The 23,925-nt window shown below is 39.4% G+C and overlaps 1 protein-coding gene across 1 annotated transcript in view; it reads left to right on the top strand.

Moving 5' to 3' along the window:
- The first annotated feature begins 12,822 nt into the window (after nucleotides 1-12,822).
- The window catches only part of ACTN2 (actinin alpha 2), a 67,970-nt gene continuing 56,867 nt past the window's right edge, over nucleotides 12,823-23,925 (top strand). Inside the window, exon 1 of the mRNA XM_082480170.1 lies at nucleotides 12,823-13,263. Coding sequence (XP_082336296.1) covers nucleotides 13,129-13,263 — 135 coding nt within the window. The 5' untranslated portion in view covers nucleotides 12,823-13,128. The remainder of the gene's footprint in view (nucleotides 13,264-23,925) is intronic.

Raw genomic sequence — 23,925 nt, 5'->3', positions numbered from 1 at the left:
TGTTATCAGGAAGAACGGTGCTCTACTGTGTACTTTAAGGCTTCACTAATGTATTTTTCTCTGTTTTCAGTTTTTTCTGCTCTCTGTGACAGTGCAGCAGTCACCCTTCTCCTCTGGGCATTGTGAAATGATGAAACAGTACCCTTCTGCAGTGGATACATTGATAAGTCCTTGAGGCCATTATTCCCTCGCCTAAGCTTTTGTTAGAAGCAAAATGATTGGAGCCATTGTATCATGTAGCAAAGCAAATATGTGAAACGAGAGAGTTATGATTTGTTTTCCCTGTCTTCCCTTTCTCCCCTAAGTGCTTGATCTTTTTATGCTTACATCAGTGAAACTCAGGAGTAATTCTGATGAGGTCAGTGAAGTTGTATGAGTGTGCAGCTGATGTAACTGGAAGCAGAAACAATCAAGCATAATTCGATGGTGGTTGAGGTTACAGAGAATTGCGGTTCTCATTGCTGGAACAGGACTGAAAGGAGAATAATTCTTCAGTTGAACTGAAGGGCTGGAAGAAGCTTCCTTGCCAGGCAGTGTATCAAGCACATCAACTTACTGACCACTGTGGCAGGCAGTGTCATGTTTCCCTGGCTTTTCTTGGAAAATCTATTGCAGCCTTCCCCCAGCCATAAATTCTCATGTGTAGCTGCATTCCAGATCTAATAATAAATAGAAACCCTCTGGATGGGGTGGCGGGAAGCTATTTTGGGGATTTTACTGTATTGAAGGCTTTCTGATATGGTAATATAAACTGAGGGCTTTTGAATCAAAATTGTTGTAAAGGAAGCTTTTAAATATATGTTCTAGATAAGGAGAAATAAACCCCAAGTAAACAGACTAGCTTCTTGATGAATTGTGATTTTTTTGTTTATTGTGTAAAAAGTCAACTAGGAAGTTGGATTTTAATGACTGCACAATTGTTGCAATGAAAAATAGGGAAATGCCTCTCATGAGTGCTGTGATAGTCCTTCATCATGATTTGATATTTATTAGGCTTGGAAATATGATACTGTTGTGTATATGTTGGGTGTTTATTGTTATGAAAAGATACCTCTGCCAGAGAGACTAGGTGTCATAGATCTACTGTGTGGTAGTTGTGAGTCACATTGTTTGATACATTGCAAGAACCTGATAATCAGAATGTAGCAATGTGGCCATTAGGGACTTGGTTGTAATAAGCAATAAGGAGAGTGTTGTGTACTAGACATGTCTCATCTGTCATAGCAGGGCTGTAAACAGTAAGAGAAACAATAAACTGAAGGATGGGGAGAACGAAAAAGTGATCAATAGGGAACATGCTTACTTTTCTTACTGCAGTATACTGTCTTGCTATCGTCTCCCTCAATTGTCTGTTATTCAAGCAACTGACAGGCGTTGGAATAGCAGTAGATCTCATACGGTGCAACTACCCATTTCTGACCTGCAGCTGTTCGAATCTCTATTTGCTTGTCAGTGAGCCATTTGATGAGGTTTTTTTTGAAATGCCGAGATAAATCACAGCTCTTTCCCTGAAGGAAAAATAGTGTAATTCCTATCTGGATGCACTAGATACAAATTTCAGCCTTTTCCTAGGCTGGCCATTGAAGCCAGTGCTGCTTTCATGTCTTCATTTTCCCCGGTCCCTGCCAGTCCATGACATGCGGTCATGTAATGCCTAGCACAATGGCACTGTGAAGACTGAGAATAGCAGAACGTTTTTTAACCTCTCTCTATGTGTATATATATGAGAGAGATGCCAATACTATAATATTTTAAAAGTATTAGAAAGTCAGAGAGTGCATTTCTGTGATACTGAATTATACAAAGTATCTGTAATCACAAAAATTCCCCAAACCTTTCTCTGCACTACAGTGCCGTTTTCAAAAGTGTTTGGCTTTTGTATTTGCTTCCATTGTGCATTGGAAACCGTTCATGCTGTAATGTATCTTGGGAATTCTTGGAGACAAACCCCTGTTATTAGAAGAAATAGTGTGTTTGATTTAGATGGCGAGGGTGTGCAACTGAGTTTTACTGATAAGCCTAGATGTCCAGGTTTGCTGATTTACTAGAGGTGCCATGTTTTCAGAGTTAAAATAGTGGCCCTGCTGTCTTGAGATGATGACTCTGTGCTGCCTTTCATAAAATAGTCTTGACAACTGGAAATGTTCTTAATAACAGCTAATAACTCTTACTGACAAAAGTATATGTCAATATTTTCTCCAGTGAATTTCTTACTCTCTGTCATTCTACATGTATTGTGTATGCCAGTGACTTAAGAGAGTTCTCTGCAGAGAAACTACTTTAGAGAGACTTAGAGGCCCAGTGACATCAGAGGTGATTCCTTGGACACACTGAGAGGAGGGTGCTGTTTCTGCAGAAGGCTTGACAGGCACTTAGTATAGTGGGGAGGAAGGCAGCCTGGTCTTGAACATGTAGTGAAGGGGAGTGTGTGGCACTAAGAATCAGGTGATTCTGCCATTGATGCTGATACACCTCTTTTAAATAAACCTGGTGGCCAGAAACAAAGCAGGTCCTGCTGTGATGCTCTCAAATACTGCACAGGAGAGGTTACACTTCAAAATCTTTCTTACTTTACTTGCGGTAGGATCCAGTTGGTTTGCAATACCTGCTGATTAATAACAACGTGGTGATGTATGTGCCTTGTTGTAGTCTGTAGAGGGGCAACAAAACATTTTAAACAATTTATAACTCATTTAATCTGTAAAATGTACCTAGTCTCTCTGTGTCACTGTAACACCTTTAAAGACTTTTGTGTGAACCACAACAGACAGATCTGAGATGCAAAACATGATGTTCTTTCTTGAGCAGAAGCTGGAGTGATTATGTCACTGTTACACTGCACTGGAAACCTTTACAGTGCTTTCCTTTACATTTTGTATGAACTGTCTTCCAATTCAGAACTCATTTATAATTACTTATTTTATAATGTATTTATAATTAGTAGTAGAGCAGATATCTTAAAAGAACATCAAGCTCACAAAGCAATTAATGGTGGACTATGCCAGAGTTTTCCAAGCAATCTTAATTCAGCTGCTTTGTATGTATCACAGTGGAGACTTGTGTAGTCACAAAATACTTTTTCTCCAGAAATCCTGTTTTGTTCAGTGTATTGCATAAGCAGTACTCTACAGCATTATGATTTCTCTTTTTTTTCAATGAAGGTCTGTTGCACTCTGTTGAAGCATGTTCTCAAATACATAATTTATGATTTTCAGCTCTGGTCATCACAGTATTTGTACTTGTCTTCAAGTACTCCAAATCTATTGGGTATTTGATTTTCACATACTTCCTTATACTTCACAGCATTAGTATTATTCCTGGTCTACAGAAGGAAAACTGAGGCACATGCTCCAAACTGTCCATAGTTTGATTTCCTCATCCAGTGGATAGTTTTATGTTAATGAATGCTGGTATCATGGAATTTGTCTTTTCCTTAAAGTGCTTTTTTTGCCCACTGAGTAGGCCTGGTGCTTTGAACCTTTAAGCCCATCAGAATCCTATATTTGCTTGGTATTTCCATCATGCATTATTTTAAACATTCTCTCCTGCAATTGAAAATGCAGTCTATGACCCTCCTGACTTCCACTTTAACAGTAAAAAATTAAAGTTCCACTTTAACAGTAAAAAATCAGGCCCTACAAATTTAGGGCCCAATTGGCCTAATTTTCCGTAGATCATCTGTGTGGTAGGGTTATCTATGAAGGAGACATAAGGGGGATTGCTGAGCCATGGGCAACAAATGAAAGTGTCTTGGTGTTCTAGAAGTGCATTCATTACTGAATAGTCTCCCCTAGAGAAGGCCAAGATATATTTGAATCCATCTATTTGAACTGTAGAATAAGCTTTCTACTGAAGCTTTTATCATGGAAAAGAGGCCAGAGGAAGATGTGTTCAGACTATCTCAACTGAAAAATGAGTTCTGGGTTTTGCTATAAATACTTGTGGAGCCTTACAGCCTAGGAGGGTAGGTTCACCTTTGTCCTAGTTGCTGACTCCACCTCCAGTAACTATTGTCCATATGAACTGGAAAAATACCTAGAACAGCATCTGGCATTAAAAAAAAACCAAACGCCAACACTCTTGAATTTGGTTCAGTTACGAAATTCTGGAAGATTACAGCTATTCCAGATTTAACTATGGGACACCACAGAGATCTAGACTGCACATTAGCACAACTCCATTGCATTTATCCTATAGACAAACTGGTTTCATAGTGAAGAAACGTGCAAATACTCTGCTCTCCTCCTTTGCTTATGCTAAATTGGACTTAGGCAGGGAGAGAGGTGAGCCAATTAAGAAACAAAGGACTTGTCCACATTCAGAGGGATTGAGAATATAAAAGAGCCGTCACCATGAGTAAGTTATTGTTGGTAGATCTCAAGAGCAACTGGTCTTGTACTGGAAAGTATGTTGTGCAATACCAATACTCATTGCTCCTGAGATGAGAATATGGCCGAAGTTAGTGAGAGAGATCATAGTTGGAGAGGGAACAACTGTCTTCAGAACAGGAATTGGAAAATTCAGGCCTTGCTGCGTTCATGTCAGGCATGGCAGGAACATTGCTCATTTTCTCAGTGCTGATTCTTAATACAGCTGGGTGTCAGAGTAAAGCTTTGTTGGACGGGATGTAAGGACAACAGTTCTGGAAAAGGAAAACTTGCACTATACATGTTGCAAAAAGAACATATTATCCCTGTTTGGCAGCAATTCACGTTGCACCTAATGCTGCCTTGTATACAGGGATGAATTTGCCCCTTTTACTAATCTTTGTATTGCTCCTGTGGAATGAATAACAAGTAGTTTGTATTTGTTTTTACAGACTGGCAATTTGTTCAACCAGGTTGCCTTCTTGAGTGTGTAACTTCAATTTCGTTGATGTTAGTGAAATTACATTGGTGTATCTGGAAAGAGAAATGAGGGCACTGAGACTGCAACTTGTCTGTCATTCAGTCAATCTGAACAAATGCTGGGTTTAGAACACAGCAGTGTCTGATATCCAGTGCCCATATCCTGTGCCCATAATCTCTACCTCATACCTCAGTGATTTAAAACCTGCTAGGTTTCATCTGCGCCCCTTAGATAATTATTGTCTGGAAACTCTGACTGAGTTGGCAGTGTTTGTTTCTAGATAAATAAAGGCATGTTGTCTGTGCATTCCTTATCTTAAACATACATCTCTCTTCTCTTTTCTCAGTGTGACCAAAACTGTTGCTGAATAAAGTTGTGCTTTTTTTAGGCAAATAGTCTCAGGTAAATCAATTACAGGCCACAGGCTGGCTCACTAAGGGATTTTTTTAAACTGGTTGTATTCATGAAGTACAAATTGTACAGTCAGTTGCAGGCTTTCGCATTGCCCTCGCCGCAGTTTCTTCCTTGCTTAGTATCTTTGTGAGGTAAGGCTAAGCCAACAAAAAACATGAACACAGCTAGGATTCTGAGAACACATGATGGTGTGAAGGTTTCTTCAGAAGGTTTGTAATAGGCCATGCTATACCCCTTGTCCTGCCCCTTGCATTCTCATCACTAAACCATTTTTAAAATCCTGGACCTGTCTCACCATTTTTTCCGATCTTATGCCAGCACTATTTGTAGTTTCCCCACCTGTTACTGTGTGTATTACGTTGTAGCTCTCTGCATATTGCTCTACAACTTCAGTGTGCTAACAGACTGACTGCAGTTTTGTATATAAATTACCATATGCATTTCCCAGCTGTGCAAAGCATCTATTGAAGCTTCTGATATTATTTAGTTCATGATCTAATCTGTCTTTGTGAGTTGCATCTACCCAGACAATAACCACTAAACGAAAAAAAAGACACCCTCAAGACACTAGCTCAAGGGATTAGAGATTCCAGGTATGATGGTTTCTTCTGAAATATTTAATAGAAATATGTCAGAATGTGAAGTCTGAGAGCTCTTCTCATTCATGAAAGTTATGATCTCGTGTAGTACTGCCTGGCAGTTGCCGTCATTGGAGGATTTGCTACATGACATCTTTCAGCACTCACATTGCAGTTTGTGGTTGTTATTTTGTATCGCAGGACTGTCTAGTGGTACTGTGGCAGAGACCAGATGTTGAATGTTTCCTACCTGCCTTGAAGCCTCTCTGAGAACCCCGACTATCTGCTATGCAGGCTACAAGGCTGCAAGTGTGTCCCTACAAACATATATAAGGGATCCTAAATGCCTGAGCAAGCCTGACAGACTAGAATAATGCTCTGTGTTTTTGGATGCAGGCTACACACAGACCTGAGAGACAAACATGGAGGTTAAGGGTGTACTGTGGGTAAAGCACACTGTAATCATCGTTGTTCTGTAGGCTTCTTGGAGCTTTTGGACAGAAAAAGCCTCTGCTCTGGAGAATTTGTGTTCAAGGTGGATATTAAGGACCAAGGGAAGCATTGCTGACACTGGAAATGCAGCAAAAGCAATTTTTTTCTCTTTCTCTCAGAGAGAATAGTCTAATGGGCCGACATGTAGCTTTTTGGGAAAATTTTGTCTGAATTGACTTGCTCAAGGTCACATAGGGTATCTTAAGCTGGTATGGATCACCCCATGTCTTAGCCCCGTGATTTTCCTTCCGCACAAAAGGTTGGCAAAAGCCAGTGATCTCAGTGCAGTCAGCATTTTCTCCATACTCCTGAAGCCCAAGCTATGCTTTGGTAGTATTTGTCTGTCCTATAAATGTTTCTTGCTACACTTCATCCATGGCTGAATTTCAGGGACAGAGTAAGTCGACTCTATATATAGCTGATGAAACACTTCGGGATCTTCTGACAATGTCAGTTGTTACTATGAAGCCAGCCATGCATTTTTTCAGCTCTTTCTCCATTTTTATTTCCAAACCTGCCATTTGAAATAGTTTACTTTAAAAAAAAAAATAATTATAATGCCTACTTAGCTTCTGTATAGTTGATATGACCACACATGAATAGCATGGGGATTTTCTAGAGTCAAAGTTTGTGCCTGTTGGTGCTCAATGTGGGAGGGCTAATATGCTCAGTGCCCACGGTGCTCTTCCTTAGCTCAGACAAAATCAGAGTTTTGGTTCCCAGAAGTATACTTCTTTCTCTGCTCTCTTTCTGCCATCCTCCTATATGTGTTCATTTTGGGAATATGAAGCAAGTTTAATGTTTATTCATTTTATCTTTACATATTGAATTTAATTCCTTGGGTTTTTTTCTGAACTTACAAAATAGTGTGTTTATTACATTGAAGAAAGTGGGTTGTGTTTATTGTATTGAAAAAAAAAAAAAGATAAGGGTTATTTCTCCCGAACTCCAATAAAAAATAAATACATTTTATAACACACCCCACCTTTCTGCTTAGCTTTGTTCAGGAAATTTATGCATAATTTTAACAGAATCCAACATTTTGGCGCAATCTATATTATCAATGTCTTCTTTAAGTAATTCAAATTTTTGTTGGTTAAGCTTTAAAGTGGTGGATATTTGCTACAAGCAAAAGTACATATTAAGTGACAGTTATGACATGCTTTGAAAAGAAAAGGGCTTTTTGATTTTAAGGTTCTATTAACAGTTTACACAAGAGAACAATCACTCTGAATTTATTTTCTTTTATCTTTCATTGACTTCTTTCTTGAGAAGTCATCCTACTGTTCATTTTCACAAAGAAACATTCTGTGCCTATGGAAAGATGATTGCTTAAAGACTCACCAACTTATTGAGCTCTCATAAGGTTCTTTATCTTCCTGTCGCCTTTCTGAGACAGTTTTGGCAGATGTGAACTATTGTGTTCCTACAGAGAAGTGTTACAGCTGAAAACTAACGGTGATCATTTTCACATCAGTTGATTGTTTCACAGGCGATTATTTAAGTAATCTGGCTAATTTCTTATTCTAAATCTCATCAAGTTCAAATAGAAGAATGATCTGAGGAAACATTGTTGCAGTGTTCAGCATTTTTGAAGTTTTATTAAAAAGTTGGGGGTTTATTCTCATTCTAAGATTTAGTGAGAGGGAAGAATAAGAAGCAAGTTGAGGGATTGAAAGTCTGATGAACAGTGAAAATACAGAGGAGTGAGTTCTTGAGAGAATGATAGGACAGCTTTTGGGGAGCAAATGGATGTTAAATATACACTGTGTGAAACAATTTCCATTTCATTAAAAAAAAAAGATGAAGGTTGACACAGGAGATGAAAACTGTGTTTCCTTTAGTTAGAAAAGCCCTTTGGTTATCAAGGACCTTAATGCAAAGCACGCCAGGAGGCCTTCACTTTAGTGGTATTAGATTCAGAGAGCCTTCATAACTTGGAACTGTGATAAGAAATACTGAGTGAGTTCACACACAGACCTGCTGCTCCTGTTAGGAAAGTTCTGGCCTTCTTCCTTCTCCTCAGGCACAGGAAGTGATATCTTGTTGCCACAGTGTTGTCCTGGGGTAAAGGCATTCTCCTGGGTAGGGCCCTTACTAGCATTTATGTTAGCATGAACTGCAACTGCACACCGTTTGCCAAATAAAAGATAAAAATAGTTGACAATTCAGCTCTACCATCTCAATTTCTGATCTCCCTGTGCCACTTTGTTTCTTCTAATCTGTTTGGCAATCATGAGTATTCTTTTTGTCTTACCACATTGTAAGCAATCTGTGTAATTTCTACCTCAAATATACCTGCTGGCTCTTGGATATCTTGCCATGTCAGCTTAAAATTCCATATCTGTGTTTCTTCCTCTTTCTCTACTTGGGACTTCTGTCCTTTCTTTCCTGCTCAGCTTGCTTATTTGTTTTATTTTCTTTGTCCTTAGGCACACATAGTTTGTAGCTGTGCAACTCTGCCAGTTTTAGTAGAGATAGTCCTAACCTACCTCTGATGTGGGAATAAGCTGATTGAAGCACACTGCTTTATTCATACTGTTCTGCTGGCCACAGCTTTTCTTTTCTCTAGGTAAGCTGGAAGAGGCAGCTCCCTTTCCACTTCAAGTTTGGCATCGGAGTTCCATTTTGGCTCTCTTTCCACTACAGACCTCCATTCATATGCTTCTTGTTACCATCTGCACAGTTCGTTTATAAAATTAAATTAAAGTAGTAAACAAAATACCAGATACTCTGCCTAAAGCTCCATCTATAAATATCTCCCCTGCCTACTCATGCTGTCTGATTAAGGGGCAGTAAGCAGTTATTTAGAGAACCTAAAACAGGTCAGATTCCATCAAGATAGGTAGTTTTTTTAAAATGGGGATATTCTGTTTAGCTCTCTGTTTTATAGGTAAAAAGCCCAACTCCCTCAAAATGCACACTAATGAAATCGAAGCCCCCTATTTTGACATTTTCAGAATTAAAAAAATAGATTTTTCATTCTGAAATATTTTTTTTCATCCAAAATGAGCTAACGTAACCTACCCAAAGTGGATTCTGAAATACTTGCCCCTTATAGAAAAATGTGGGTTTGTTCCTATTTGTAATTAACTTGAATTCTTTTGATCTCTCAGACTAGCCAAGAGATACTATGCTTGTAGCTGTTGGTTCATTGGAACAATGATGACATTTTTGTTTTATTTATTTGGTTATGAAAGTACTAAATTTACCTATGTACCAAGTAAACATGAAAAAATGAACAGTACCTTTGCAGCAGTGGCTAGAAAAGCAGTAGTTGCTGAGCAAATCCAGTTATTTTATGAAAAAGAATTAATAACCTTTCAGAATTCTAGAAAATCTGCGTATACTTCTCTTTGTTTTCCATGCATGGATCTGACCCAAGCCCTAATCCAAAGTGTGACTGGATACTCTTTATCATCATAATGCCTCAGTTTTTGTTTCATGACACAGACGCTCTGGCCTGTGTTATAGGATGAAGGCCAACAAATAATGTGTGGCTTTTAATGAGTACCTCCCTGTATGAAGCCATCAGTACCCGTAAGGCTCACCTATACTGCACAGTGGGGAGTGGTGCCATACCATCTGACTTCATCCCTGTAGATCCCCAGCCAAGGCAGTATCGTGGAAGGGCACGAAGTTGCCTGGAATGATTCACCTCTAATGAGGTAGTGCATAAAAGGTCACAGGTCTTGTCATTGCAGGAGAGCTCTTTGCACAGGAGACAGCTCTGATTCAGAGCGTTACAGCTTTACATGTATACTTCTGGGACTTTGCTGACTTCTTCCTGCTTTTCCTCTAGAAACTTCTCCTGTGCTCTGTATAGTGAATAAAAATAAATGGTTTAGCTGACTTCAAAGGCTTAAATAGTCATTTAGGGGATTGAAATTGGACATGTATCACAAACCACAGATGACTATCCAGCTATAAAAATAAACCACACAAATTACACCAGCATTCATGTAATGTGTACATACATGAAATATTTTGTTTTGTAATTGCTATTTGATATTATCTGAGAGTATCCTAAGTAAATGGTCATCTGCACTTGAACAAAAAAGTCTAGGCGGAGCATTCATCAACATTTGCTTCATTATATAGATGGAAATGTTGTAGCAACCTTGAGAATATTTGCATTGAGCAGTTGAAAAGCATGTGGTTCTGACTTTGCTGCTTAGATCTGGAATTTGTTTTTTAGACTGTTTATCATACAGTATGTACATCAGTCTTTGGATGTTCAGCTTGCTTTGACTGCATGAAACGTGTTACAATCCTCTGTTGAATTTGAATTTGCAACCTTAGTGCTGCATTTATGAAGGGTTTTTTTTGGGCTGATGGGTAGGTATTAGCTGTGCTTGTATGCATTCTTCTAAACTGTGTAGACTTTTGTTCCATTTGTTGGCGACATGGACAGTGGTATTGAGTGCACCCTCAGTAAGTTTGCCAACAACACCAAGCTGTGTGGAGCGGTGAACATGCTGGAGGGAAGGGATGCCATCCAGAGGGACCTGGACAGGCTTGAGAAGTGGGCCTGTGTGAACCTCATGAAGTTCAACAAGGCCAAGTACAGGGTCCTGCACATGGGTCAGGTCAATCCCATCAACAAATCCAGGCTGGGTGGAGAATGGATTGAGAGCAGCCCTGAGGAGATGGACTTGGGGCAGTTGTTTGATGAGAAGCTCAACATGAGCCAGCAATGTGCACTCACAGCCCAGAAAGCCAACTGCATCCTGGGCTGCATCAAAAGCAGCATGGCTAGCAGGTCGAGGGAGGTAATTCTGCCCCTCTACTCTGCTCTGGTGAGACCCCACCTGGAGTATTGTGTCCAGCTCTGGGGCCTCCAACATAAGAAGGACCTGGACCTGTTTGAGCAAGTCCAGAGGAGGGCCACGAAGATCATCAGAGGGCTGGAGCACCTCTCGTATGAGGAAAGGCTGAGAGAGTTGGGCATGTGCAGCCTAGAGAAGAGAAGGCTCTGGGGACACCTTACAGCAGCCTTACAGTACTTAAAAGGAGCCTACAAGAAAGCTGGAGAGGAACATTTCTACCAAGGAATAGAGTGATAGGATGATGAGTAATGATTTTAAACTGAAAGAGGGTAGATTTAGATTAGCTATTAGTAAGAAATTTTTCACTCTGAGAGTGGTGAGGCACTGGAACAGGTTGCCCAGAGAAGCTGTGGATCCCCATCCCTGGAAGTGTTCAAAGCCAGGTTGGATGGGGCTTTGAGCAACCTGGTCTAGTGGAAGATGTCCTGGCCCATGGCAGGGGGGTTGGAACTAAGTGATCTTCAAGGTCCCTTCCAAACCAAACCATTCTATGATTCTGTGACTTATGGGATAGAAAGCAACTTGGCAGAAAGCAGAGCTTTATTTAGCAATACAAAGTGGAAAACACCTGCTGGCCAGCTGTTAAATATTCTGGTTATTCATTCACATTGGCTTGGAGACCTATGGTTGCCTTTACTGAACAGAGCTCTCCCTTATATCTGACTTTATCTTTTATGGCTTCCAAAAGCTCAGCTTTGGTGAGCATTTTCTTTTTGTAAGGAAGGTTCGAATTGTATCCAGTGTGGACACTGCTAGAGAGGATGACCTTGGCTGATGTTAGGTGCAGTCATTAATGACAGGCTAGATGAAGAACATACTAAACTTGCCAATTCCCAGAAGAAACATTGTCTCCAGGGCAACTGAAATGATATGCCATGGGAGATATGGGACATGCCTTCAAGGGTGCTTGATATCAGTGCTATCTTTTCAGATTTTACACTGTGGAAAGCATGGGTAAATGGTTCCTGTCACACATTTATAAAGTTATTGGTTACACAGACATTTGAATGTGCTTTTTGGTGCTTACTTTGGGATATACTGAGCCTGTTTCCTGCATGAAAAAGATACGTGTTGCTTTTCTAAATTGTGCTACCATAGTTTCAGGTTTGACTCCAGACCCGATGTCCACTGGAAATTGTTTCATCTCTTGGGTGTCCTTGTCTGCGCTGGCTTTCGTGATCTTTAATCTGAAAAGGAAAGTGGGAAGTGACTCAGGGGTCCACGCAGACTTCAGACTAATGATAAACAATGTCAGACTACATTAGCAAATCATAGATGGGTCTTGAGAAGTAGAAATACATATCAGTAGGAGAAAAAAAAAAAAAGACAGACGGGTATTGTATCAGATTGGAAGGAAAGACAGAAACAGACGAGTAGACAGTAATTTTTGGGCAGAGTTCTTACGGGAGGTGAGTTCCCTCGGTCAGCCTTCCCCTCTTGCAGGCAGTACCGCAGCCCTGTACAGGAGCAGCGCCGGGGCTGGCGCGGTGCTTCTGCCCACTCTGCTCCGCCCGCGGGGGTGCCCGGCCCGGCCCGGCCCTGGCCCTGGCCCCAGCCCCAGCCCCAGCCCCAGCCCGACCGAGGGCGCCTTGCCGCCGGGAGCGGGACTGGAGCCGTCGCCGCCCCACGTGACAGCGCGGCGGGGATAATAAGCCGCAGCAATGAGCCGCGCTGGGCTTCTCCGGAGGGTCAGCCACAGGGACCTACAGCAGCAGAGAGAGAAAGGGAAGGAGGGCAGGAGAGAGAGAGAGAAGGAAGGTCACCACAAGGCAGCACCTACCTGACAGTTTCAGCCTCTGCTCTCAGCAAGTCATCAATATTCACTCCCTGTCACTTTGGAAAAAGAAAAAAAGAAAGAAAAAAGGCACTGCTACCTACAACCCATCAGCAAGTAAACTAAGCTTTAAAATATATATCTATTTAAACATAGTAGAAGCCACAGCAGCTGAAGCTGATCCCCAGGTAGCATGAATAGCATGAACCAGATAGAAACAAACATGCAGTACACCTACAACTATGAAGAAGATGAGTACATGACCCAAGAAGAAGAATGGGACAGGGATCTGCTCCTGGACCCAGCATGGGAGAAACAGCAAAGGAAGGTCTGGAAATAAAGTAATGTGTGTCTGTATATGTGCTTCTGTGTCAAATGATGTCCTCTCGTATTGCCATGCTGCATCTGGAATTGCCAAGGCTGTGCAGTAAGGTGTTCAAATTTTGTAAAGAGAATATATTTTACATCCTATAAAGCATATATATAATATGTATTAGCTATACCATATTTTGAGGATAAAGCATTCACTTTTTGGATTCTTAAGTGAAACCTATGTAAGGTGAAACTAATTTATGAGACCCAGGAGTTTCTTGTTATGTTGCACTGGAAATATTCTGTCAGTACCTCTAGATTTATATATTAGGATTTCAGTAATTTTTAACTTCACTTCCTGGGTCTTCCTTCTGGAAAGCAGACTCTGAATGTGTATGCCTGATTGCTTTTCAAAACCAGTAAATTACAATTATAAAATGGTAGATGAATGAGGGTTCAAAATTGATATGCAAAAAAAGTTTGAAATACTTCTGAGAGCAGGCTGAGAAATCACTTTTGAAATTGTGATCTTGCGAGTTAGCTCTTATTAGAATTTACTCTTAATTCTGACTGAATGATCTGACAAGGAAAATATTGCCTATAAATATATCCAGGCTAGATTTGGAAAACTGTGTTTCATGATTAGGTTCCCACATGCCAATTCACTGTCTGGGAAAAGATGGGTCTGTGAACTCCTGGGAATATGCCATTGTAGAGGAAATGCTTCTTGCCTTTTAAGTGTAAGAAAACTATTATGCCGGCAAGTACTGCCCATGCTCTTTTTCTGAATATAGGCAGAGGTTATAATCCCATCAGCAGCCTTGTCAATGTCTTGGTACTTTAGTAATATTTGCAATATCTAATTTCAGAACACTGAGTTTTAAGCAGCATATGGAAAAGAGAGGGATAAAATATTGTAAACGATTTGTTACTTCCTAATGTAAAAGGTGATGTTGAAGTCACAGCTGACAGATCTGGGATTAAAAGGTTATCTGCTGGTTACAAGAATGAAAAAAAAAAAAAAGGAGAGGGAGAGAGAGAGAAACGATGCTCTAGACAATAAGGTTGAATATGCTTTTTGCTATAGGTGAGCAGTTCACTTCAAAAACTTCAGAAGTTGCTAACATACCTGCTGACAGAGTCTGGCCCACTGTTACAGTCACAGCTTCTATAAAAGCTATACTATAAAAGTGGGAGCTGTTAGCATTGTTGGAGCCAGTGGGTTTGCTTTTCCATTAAAATCGGTAGACCCAATATTTTCCTCTCAGTTTTTACTTGTATTCTTCTTCCTCCTGTGAGTTTTAGCTGGGTTTCTTCATTTTCCTATGTTCATTTTTCTACATTCACACCTGTTCATATCTGGCTGTATGAGTATAGTGGGAGAAGTTCTGGGCTAGGCTGAAGTTCACTTTTCTTGATCTGCCAGCTGCTGCAACTCCTGACCAATTATTAAACTGTACTCATCAACACTGACATTTGTTTTAATTTGAGGCTATTTAGAGGGTGAACTATTCCGTTATGTTTTATGAGAATGGAATTTATGTTAGTGCTTTAGTGATTTGGAACTGCTCAGCCATAACAGGTCATGGTTACATCTGATTAGGATTCGATTGTCCAGCATTTTGGAGAATGCTCTTTTCAAAATAAAGAAATAATGGACAGGTTGCTAGATAGTCAGTGCTTTAATGCAATTTTCCTACAATGCAGGTAAATGATAAAAAATAAAGAGAATTTGGATTATTTAGGATTTCTTATGTTTACAGTAAGTCTCTTGACTTCCGCAGAAGGACAGGGAGTAGTTAGTATAAGACCCCATAGCAAATTTTTTGTTTCCATTCCTCCAAACAGCGCTTCAGCAGAAAGTCAGGTTTCCACATTTATAAATTTAAGCAAACTCTGCTTTACTTCCATAGAGTAGAGAGACTGTGGCTTTGCTACTCTATGTTGCCAGTTCCCAGGGCTTAGTTTTAATATTAAAGTGATACCACATTTAAATAAAATTTTAGGAGAGGGGATCTTCTTTCCTTGTCTCAGAAAGGAGTCTGAATTTATTATTGCATGAAAAATAAGTACTCTCATGATAAAGAGCCTGATAAACTTTATAAAATGTCAAGGCTTCTGTCTTTTTCTAATTGGTGCTAGGACAGTTGCAGAAAGTGCTTGCTTTATCTCCTTATTTATTAGGAGAAGACTGCAGATACATGGGCACAGATCTTTGTTCTAACTGGTAATACCACATTGAAAAGTGATCTCAGTGGAGTCCTGGCAGTTGGCAGCATATATTTTCTATTAGACAGTCTTGGAACAAACCAAAAATAAATGCCATTGTTTCTATTGTGGGCTGCCCTCTCCAGACTTGCCATTTCAGTGATATGCCTGGTATGAGATCTGTCAACAGATGCTGGTAACACATGATGACGTCCATAGGATTACAATGGATGTGACGCCTAATTATAACCATGGTTCATAGAGTATTATGGTCTGCTGTAATCCAGGCTCCTTGCAGATGTCAGAATAAATATGAAGTATACTATAGGAAAGGAAGCTGAGTTGTAGCTTAGCTCTGTCTCTCTGAATGTGAACATCAATTTAAATGCTTTAGTTGGGGTAACATTTAGCCTGTGTCAAATCAAGAAATCAAGAAATACAACAATTTGACCATTTACTGCATTAGACATTACTGATAAAAATTTAAACAGGATCATATGGTTGGAAATTTCTGGCAGCATCTTTAAAGAAAGACTAAATAAAAAAAAATATTGTATTTTGGATAGACATGCTCTCTTCAATGGGAACTAATTAGAGAACTACAGCCTTGGTGTCTTGAATGTGTAGGTGGGAACCATGAGATTGGAAACTTCAGAATTCTGCTCCTTGACCCAGTACTGGCCACTGCACTGCAGTTGAAAGGTCTATGAAAGTGGCCCCTTGTTTCTTCAGTACTACACAGGAATAAAAAAGTGTTGGAAATCAAAAAGTCTGGCCAGAGGGGGTGGGATTCTCTTCTTCACTCTGCTCTGTAATCTCAGGCAAGATCAGGTCACCTCAGACTTTGGTTTTCCCACTAGTAAAAAGAGGACAGCAGTGGTATTTGTAACAACTGATAGAAGTGGTTGGTTCTATGGTATGTCAGACAAGTGATTAGCTGTTGTTCACTCCTACCCTGCTGGACTGGAGTGGAAGTAAAACTCATACTAGCTCATAGCAGAAGACTTAGAACCTGATTTCTCTTCTCTCCATGATAAACTTATTTCTTAAGTTTCCAAAAAAAGTTCAAAAAACTCCACAAACCTTTTAGTTTTCACTAGCCTGTATCTCAATATAGTTAACTAAAAGGAACATAGGAAAATGCAGCGTCCCTTAACTTAGGAAACCAAGCACAACAATGCCACTCAAAATGCAAGCATTGTGTTGTTTGCAAGGTGTTTGAACTGCCAACATGACTTTGTGAGCTGTGCGTTAAATGGTGCTCTTTCTTATTTGTAACTTTTGCTATAAATACTTTATTACAGGAATGTGCTTTTTTAAACTTTGACATGAAATGTGGTTTGTTAGTTTTTCAAGGAAGGCTTAAGCCTTCAGGATAAAGATCTGAAGGTTGTGAAACAGGTGCGATTCCTTCTTCAGGACAGTTGTATTGTAAAACACTAAATTGGCTCCACATATTTCATCTATGTCTTCTCCAGTCGTTCAAATATGTCTCTGATGCTTGCACTAACACATGTAAGGAAAGAACTGGAAACATACCCCTTCCTTATTGCTGTTATTAGAGATGAATGATCTTATTCTAGCTTGCTGTTATGGCCCTGATAGCACTACCTCCTTAATGAAGAAGGGTTTGAATGTAGGTGTCAATGCAATTTCTGACCATTTTGATGCTTTTTTACAGTGGTATTGAATAAACAAGAAGACTCAGAATATTTATTTACCTTGATATTGCACTCTTGGTGAATGCAAATCTTCTTGATGATACTGAACACTGTGTGTGAGTGAGGACTTTGGAAAAGGTTCTTTAGGAAAGAAGCTGTGTCTTTCAGTCTTTAGCAGTACATATCAGATTACATTTTCAGTGTGACCTATAAGGATTTGTCTGCATTACCTCCTTTGGCTGGTAATACAACTCCTGTTGTCCTTGCAAATAAAAAAAAATGTATTTGGAAGCCACATGTCTGGCAAATTATTTGGAAGAAGCTGCAAGGACTATGAATTATGGACATCATCTTTTTTCTAGTGTTGCTGCAACTTCAGTAAGTTAGCAGATTTGAGAGGTTCATTGCAGCCTGAAAGAGAAATTGACCTTATGTTCAGTCTGACTTCAGTGTCTATAAATAGAGTTGCAGTCAGTGTCCCGGATTCACTCTGAAGTGTGGTCTTCTATGGACAGAATCTAAATTGATTTCTTATCAGAAACCTCTTCCTGGAAGAAGTCTACTGGTGAGTGATAAGACAAATGAAGTAGTGGAAGGAAACAGCTTCATTCTTCAACCAGAAGAGAAGGAGAGAAATAACCAAGCCTGAATGAATGAAAAGCAAATGTAAGGCAGAAAAATGTTGGTGGGAGAGGCTGGATGCCACCAGCAAAATTCAGTACTTTAGAACCACTCCTCGTGGATTTATAGTCTCCAGATTGAATCCATCCATCCCATCAGGGTTTTTAATCAGGTGACACTTTTTACCCACATGGAATTCCAGTGGGATTTTTGAGAAGGCACAGAGATTCCCCTCTGCAAGTGAGCAACACGAACAGGGTCTGGATGAGAACCAGTGAATGTAGGAGGTGTGAGGGAGGCAAAAGGTACACTCATTTCTAAGAGATTATTTATTCCTAGTACTTACCTGTTAACAGTTGGGCATTTCTTATAAAGATGGGGGTCCTGAGTTCAGTAACTTTAGGACTAATTTCAGAAGGGGATTTAATTTGTTAAGAGGAAAATCCTCCAGAGTCACAAGCAGAATGATAGTCAGTGGAAAAATCATGTGCTATACTGAGTCTTACACTGCAATTCTCTGCCTCCCTTACCTTTTATGCACAGAATTAGGATGATGTAGGTGTCTTGGAAATTCTGTAGGTTGAAAATGCAGGATTTTCTATTACTACTAATAGTTAGCAAACAATTTCACCTTTTTAGACTTTTTTTTTTTTCTATTATTCAGCCAGTACTGTGACTGTCTTCTATAGAATAACAATGTCTTGCCAAATGATATATGCCACTATAGAGGCAGAGGGTGCCTTACGGTAACATGAAGTTTCAGCACTCAGAGGCCAGTGCTTCTCCTCCAGGTGCATCAAGAATTTTCTTTTCAAACAGTGAATGTCAAAGCCTCTAGTATTAAGAACACACACATAAAATATCTCTCACTTCCTTTTAAATCCTGGGTGCTCTTTGGCTGACCTCAGTGGTAGATGGCCCCGTATAGGGCCTGACTCAGAACTTGGTAGTCAGTGGACGGACTTTATTTTTTCTGCCGCAGCACGTCTTGATTTTTCAGCCTATACTGTAACTATCCTAAATATTAGACACTGATGCAGCAGAAAGACATGGAGTTGTAGTTTCTCTAGTCCTATGAAGAGTTGCCATGAGGGTAGAGGGACTCTGTATAGAAATATGGGATGTGTTTATGGCTTGTTCTTGTATGATTGGCCTCTTAGAGATTAGTGCTTGTTAAAATAGTAACATGTTAAATTCCTCTTGCTGATGTTACTTGCATGGAATGGTGCTTGAGAGAAGTATGCTGAAAGGATAGTGGAACCATTGTATTTTGTCAGTGTGCTTCATATTCTGTCTTGGAAGCTGTCAATAAAACGTGCAGCTAAAGAGGGCCCTGAATACTGTGGTGCTGGTGTATGAAGGAAAAATCAAAGAAAGCTATTATGAAATTCACTTAGCTAGAAATGTTTATGGGAGTAGGTTTTTTTCAGATGGAAAGGATTTCTTTATCAATACTAAGGGCAAAAAATCAATATATTACTCAATATTGTATTTTCTATTTAAACTCAAATAGCCCTCTCATTGTTGACCCATTCCAGATTCTGCATGCTTTTGTTAGTGTTGTCAAATGGATAATTCCTACAGTCCCAATTCAGCTGTAAATTGCCACTCACCCCCAAGTATCTGCCAGCAACAGAACTGTATGGTTGTGAAAAGAAATTATAAGAACCATTTTATAATGGGAAACAAAGGCTACCTCCTGCCTGCACTCACAGATACACACTGCAGAAATCCCCTGAAATTCATATAGTAAAATGTCTGCAGATACGCTGATCCAATTAGTAAGACAATAAGGATTGGAAGAAAGGATGGATCTAAGTGGGTTTCCATAAGCTGCAACCAAGGTGCTTAAGAGCTATAGAAAAGCTGTGTTGTTAAGCAGTGGACTTTGCTATAATCTCTTGGGGGTGGGAGGTCTGCATCTTGCAGTGGATCTGTGTTTGGGTCACTGGAGACCTGAAGAGAGAGACACAGGAGGTGTTTACTTGGAAGAGCACTGAGGGTTTTCAGCCCTGAGACTGCAGTAAATAGGGAATCCACGCTCATACAATTTGTAGCCCTGTGCAAGCAAAAGCAGGGCTCAGGTATATTCTGTAAACGAATGAATCCCAGTAAGAGAATATCACGATTATATCACCAATTTCCAATCAAACTAAGACAGCTCTGCAATTTTGAATTTTGACTGCTTTTTCCTAAGGGGGTAACACAGTTCAAAATCTTCCACCAAAGCCCTTCCATCATCTTACATGTAAGACAAAAGGGGTTTCATTATTATGATGGAAAAATCAGATACCAAATGCCTAACATAAATGTAGTCACTGTTGCATAAATTGTGATCCATTTAGTGATGTTTAGTTTAGGTAGCAACTTCTGTATTGCACTGTACAGTTCTACTGAATTAATTTCAGTGAGACTAAGCATTATGATTTTCTTTAGTTGTGAATGCTCAATACTATATAGATACTGGTAGTGGTTTAGAAGTTATACTGCAGAGCCTGCTTACAGAAGAATACATTGGATTTGTATCTGGAATGCAGGTGGACATGATACAGGAAGAAGCACGTCAGTGAAATAGAATTAGATGGGAATCTGTGCTGCGTAGCGTTGTCCCAAGTCAAAAGACATCCCTCCTGCACGTTATTTTATATTTTTGCAAGCAAGCAAATATAAAAGTGCTTACACAGTTGGCAAAGTTGAGTTGTTTTGGATGGCTTTACTGCCAAGCATAATTTCTTCTGAAGCCTAATTGTGGGGATAAACAATGTGTAACTGATGTGGTATTCCTCTACTGTGAGCAGTGAAAAGTTGCTGACTCTGAGTATGTCTTTCATGGCTACACATTCTTTACTCTCAGTTTATAGCAGAAGGAGAATGTATTCACACCGAGAACTCCATTTCCTCCTAAATTAAATTTCATTCCTTGTAGTTTGGGGTGATTTTCAAGTCTTCAATGTCTGAAGAACATCATTGCATGAAATGCTGTGATAAGGGTGTGTTACATTTGTACTTATAATATCACTGGATTTGTTGCTTTTAAATATGCCTCGTGTTGAGAGACTTGATGCATAAAGCTGATAATAACTATACAGGTGCTATACAATGCTGTTTTCCTACCTGATAAAATTTGGCATGTATTTAAAGATAGAAATTACCTCTTTCCACATCATTTAATGGGCAAATACAATGTTACGATCACCCTCTGTGACTGTGTCTGCACATATTCTGCAGTAGCTCTTCCTGCTGGCAGTACAAGTAACTCTTCGGCACAGATCAAGGTAGCATGGTCCTGGTAATCCTCAAACTACTGCTGTGAAAGGACTACAGGGCAGGCTCTGCAGGAACAGAGCATCTGCAGAGATAGAGGTAGAAGACTTTGAAATGCAATGTTCTCCTTTTAGGAAAGTGTCCCACTTGAAATGGTAGCTTGTAGAAATACACTTCATTTTTTAGAAGGCCTGACCAGAGGGAAGCAGAAGCTGACAGTTGTCTGGCTAATGTTTAGTTAGTTTTATATTTTGACCTTAAGTTTCCATGTGTGCACAAAGGTGAGAAAATTAGTCCTGAATTTATGTCCTGATCACAAGAATGGGCACTGCTGCTCCTATGTCTGGTCCCAGTTTTCCCTGCTTTTGAGTTATAAGGACATATCACTTTGTCTCCAAAATACTGGTTGTAATACCTATGTGCTGGCTTTACAGATGAAGGTGCTACGTGCTTACTGTACTTGGTATGAGCAAGATTTTCCATTTACTTCAAATGCCTCTGCCCAACTGCTCTTAACTGTCAGAACCCCTTCAATTTGAAATCTGATCCTTGTTCTTATTTCTGTTCAAAAACCTGTAAGCAAAACCAGTCCAACCATACATTACTTTGATAACTAGCAGAACCTAATTTAGAGCAGATGACTTCTACTCTGAACTGCCCCCTAGAAAAGCCTTCTCACCCCCACTACCATAGCAGGAGTCTGTGGAAAGTGACTACCCTAGTCTAAAATTAGCATCTGTGATTATTCCTTAAGCATCTAAGGAAACACTCGTATTTTTTATAGGTGTTGAACACCCAGGCATTTCCACTGACGTCAGGAGGAACTTCTGTCTGTTTGCACCTCTGAAAATCAGCCTGCTATTTTGGCATTCACAGAAAGGCTTAACCATCTAGCATTAAGTGATATTTTTTTTTAACTCTGGTTTATGTTTAATCTTGGCACCAGTGTAGCTTTTCACTGCTGCAAGACTTAAGACATTGCACTCTTCACTACTGTAAGACTTAAGACATTGCACTCTTCACTACTGTGTAGAAAACTGCTACGCAGCTGCTCTAAATACAAACAAAAAACCCCCACAAATTATTGTGTAGCTCTGGGGTATTATTTCATCCAGAGCAGTTTCTTTAGGCTATGGAAAACCTCTATAGTCCAAGTACATCTCCAGCTGTACTCTGGAGTGGAGTTCCACCACGCGTTTTCTTTGGCAGAGCAGCTGATTACCTTTGACTCTACTCCTATCCGTAGACTTCCAGTCTTCTTCCTTTGCTGGTACAATGATCTGCTATATACCAGATCATTGAAGAAATTTGAAGCAACCCTCCCTGTTCTTACCACTTCTTAATCCACAGTAATTTCAGTAATGTAGTTTGCAGTGCAGCCCCACAAGCAGCTATATCTGTACATGTACGTATTATGTATAATGCACTTATCATCCATCTGGCATTAATATTAAAAGATAAACAAAACACCATACACGAGGCTGAAGTTGGCTTGCTTTCCTTTTGTCTATGGCCTTCATTTCCATGACTGAGCACAGGTCCCAGCATGGCTTCTGTTAAGAATAAATATGCTATAAACAAAGAACTGTGTGTTTAATTGACAAAGAAGTTTGCTTATCACAAACACTGAACTGTCTAAACCACAGGTGTTTATGCTTTCAGCAGTTACAGCCATCATTGTTTGTTATTTACCCATCTATTCTTAGCTAAGTGCTTGAGAACAGGTTACTTAGTTAAATTTCATATTCACATATAATCAAGCCATTCAAAGATGTGAGTAATGTTTTGCTTTTCATTCTGTCTTTAAGAAAAGCTCAGTAATTCAGGAACCTGAGCCTTGCTAAAAATTATTTGGGAATGCTGTAATTTTTCTGAAAGTCTGCTGGCTTACAGGATATTTTAAATATTGTAGAAAATGTTACTCTATAGCTAATGCCTCATAAAGAAACATTAGAGCTTAAAAAACCCAAACCAATATGTTTAAGTAGTATCTTTAACATCAGAAGTTACCAAATTCTTTAAAAAAAGGATTCTTAAAACAAGGATGAAATAAAAATTGATTTGTTTTTTAATCATCAGTTACAATAGTAAAGAAATTAACATGGATGGATTATATGCTTTGTGTACCGATAAATATTGCATTGAGAAACCTGGCATATATGCCACAGAGGAGATTTTTGTTGCATAATTGGAAATTAATGCATGAGGTTTTCCTTTTTCTATAAGAATCTCAACTTAAACCTTAGTTTATATTACAAGTGCAACGAGATTTGGTGGTCTTCAAATATACTACACAACAGAGTGCAAAGATGACATTTACTGGGTAAATATCTTGGGATCTGACTATTTGCATACATTTCCCATTGTTTATTGGTGTCAGGGACTTAAAGGGGCATGTGTGTGTAATTGAAAAAAACTTTCAAAATCTGCTTTGGCTTTATCAGTCAGAAAACATGTTTTTCTGATTATGGAAGTGTTTTAAAGAACGTTGATAAATTGGATAGGACCTTACTTTTATCCCACTCTGATTGACTCTATTGACCAATTTATAATGGATTTACTTACTCACCTGGCAATGTAGTATATAATTACTGGATAAAGATAGCATGGTGAAGAAAATCAACAGAGAAAGCAAGGGAAAGACATATGGAAATCCAGTCAACTAAATCCTGGATTAGCCTACTTTAATTAATCTTTCTATTTCCAGAGGGCATACCTTTAGTTCCTTCCATACTATAATGTGTGAATGTTTCTTTCATCTCATCTTAAATATGTGAAAACAAAAATGTTAGCCACCACTATCAGCGATAGTTCAGGAGCTCATGGGAAACCAGGAGGAGCACATAGGGCACAGCTGGTGGAAAAGGACCTAAGACTGGAAAGGAGAATAGGACATACGATCTCTTTATAAGAGGGCTCATTTG

This window comes from Vanellus vanellus, assembly GCF_965231255.1.
Source record: "Vanellus vanellus genome assembly, chromosome: 3".
In the NCBI taxonomy this organism is placed as follows: domain Eukaryota; kingdom Metazoa; phylum Chordata; class Aves; order Charadriiformes; family Charadriidae; genus Vanellus; species Vanellus vanellus.
Note: the sequence above shows the minus strand (reverse complement) of the source record. Positions and strands in the feature narration are given on the sequence as shown.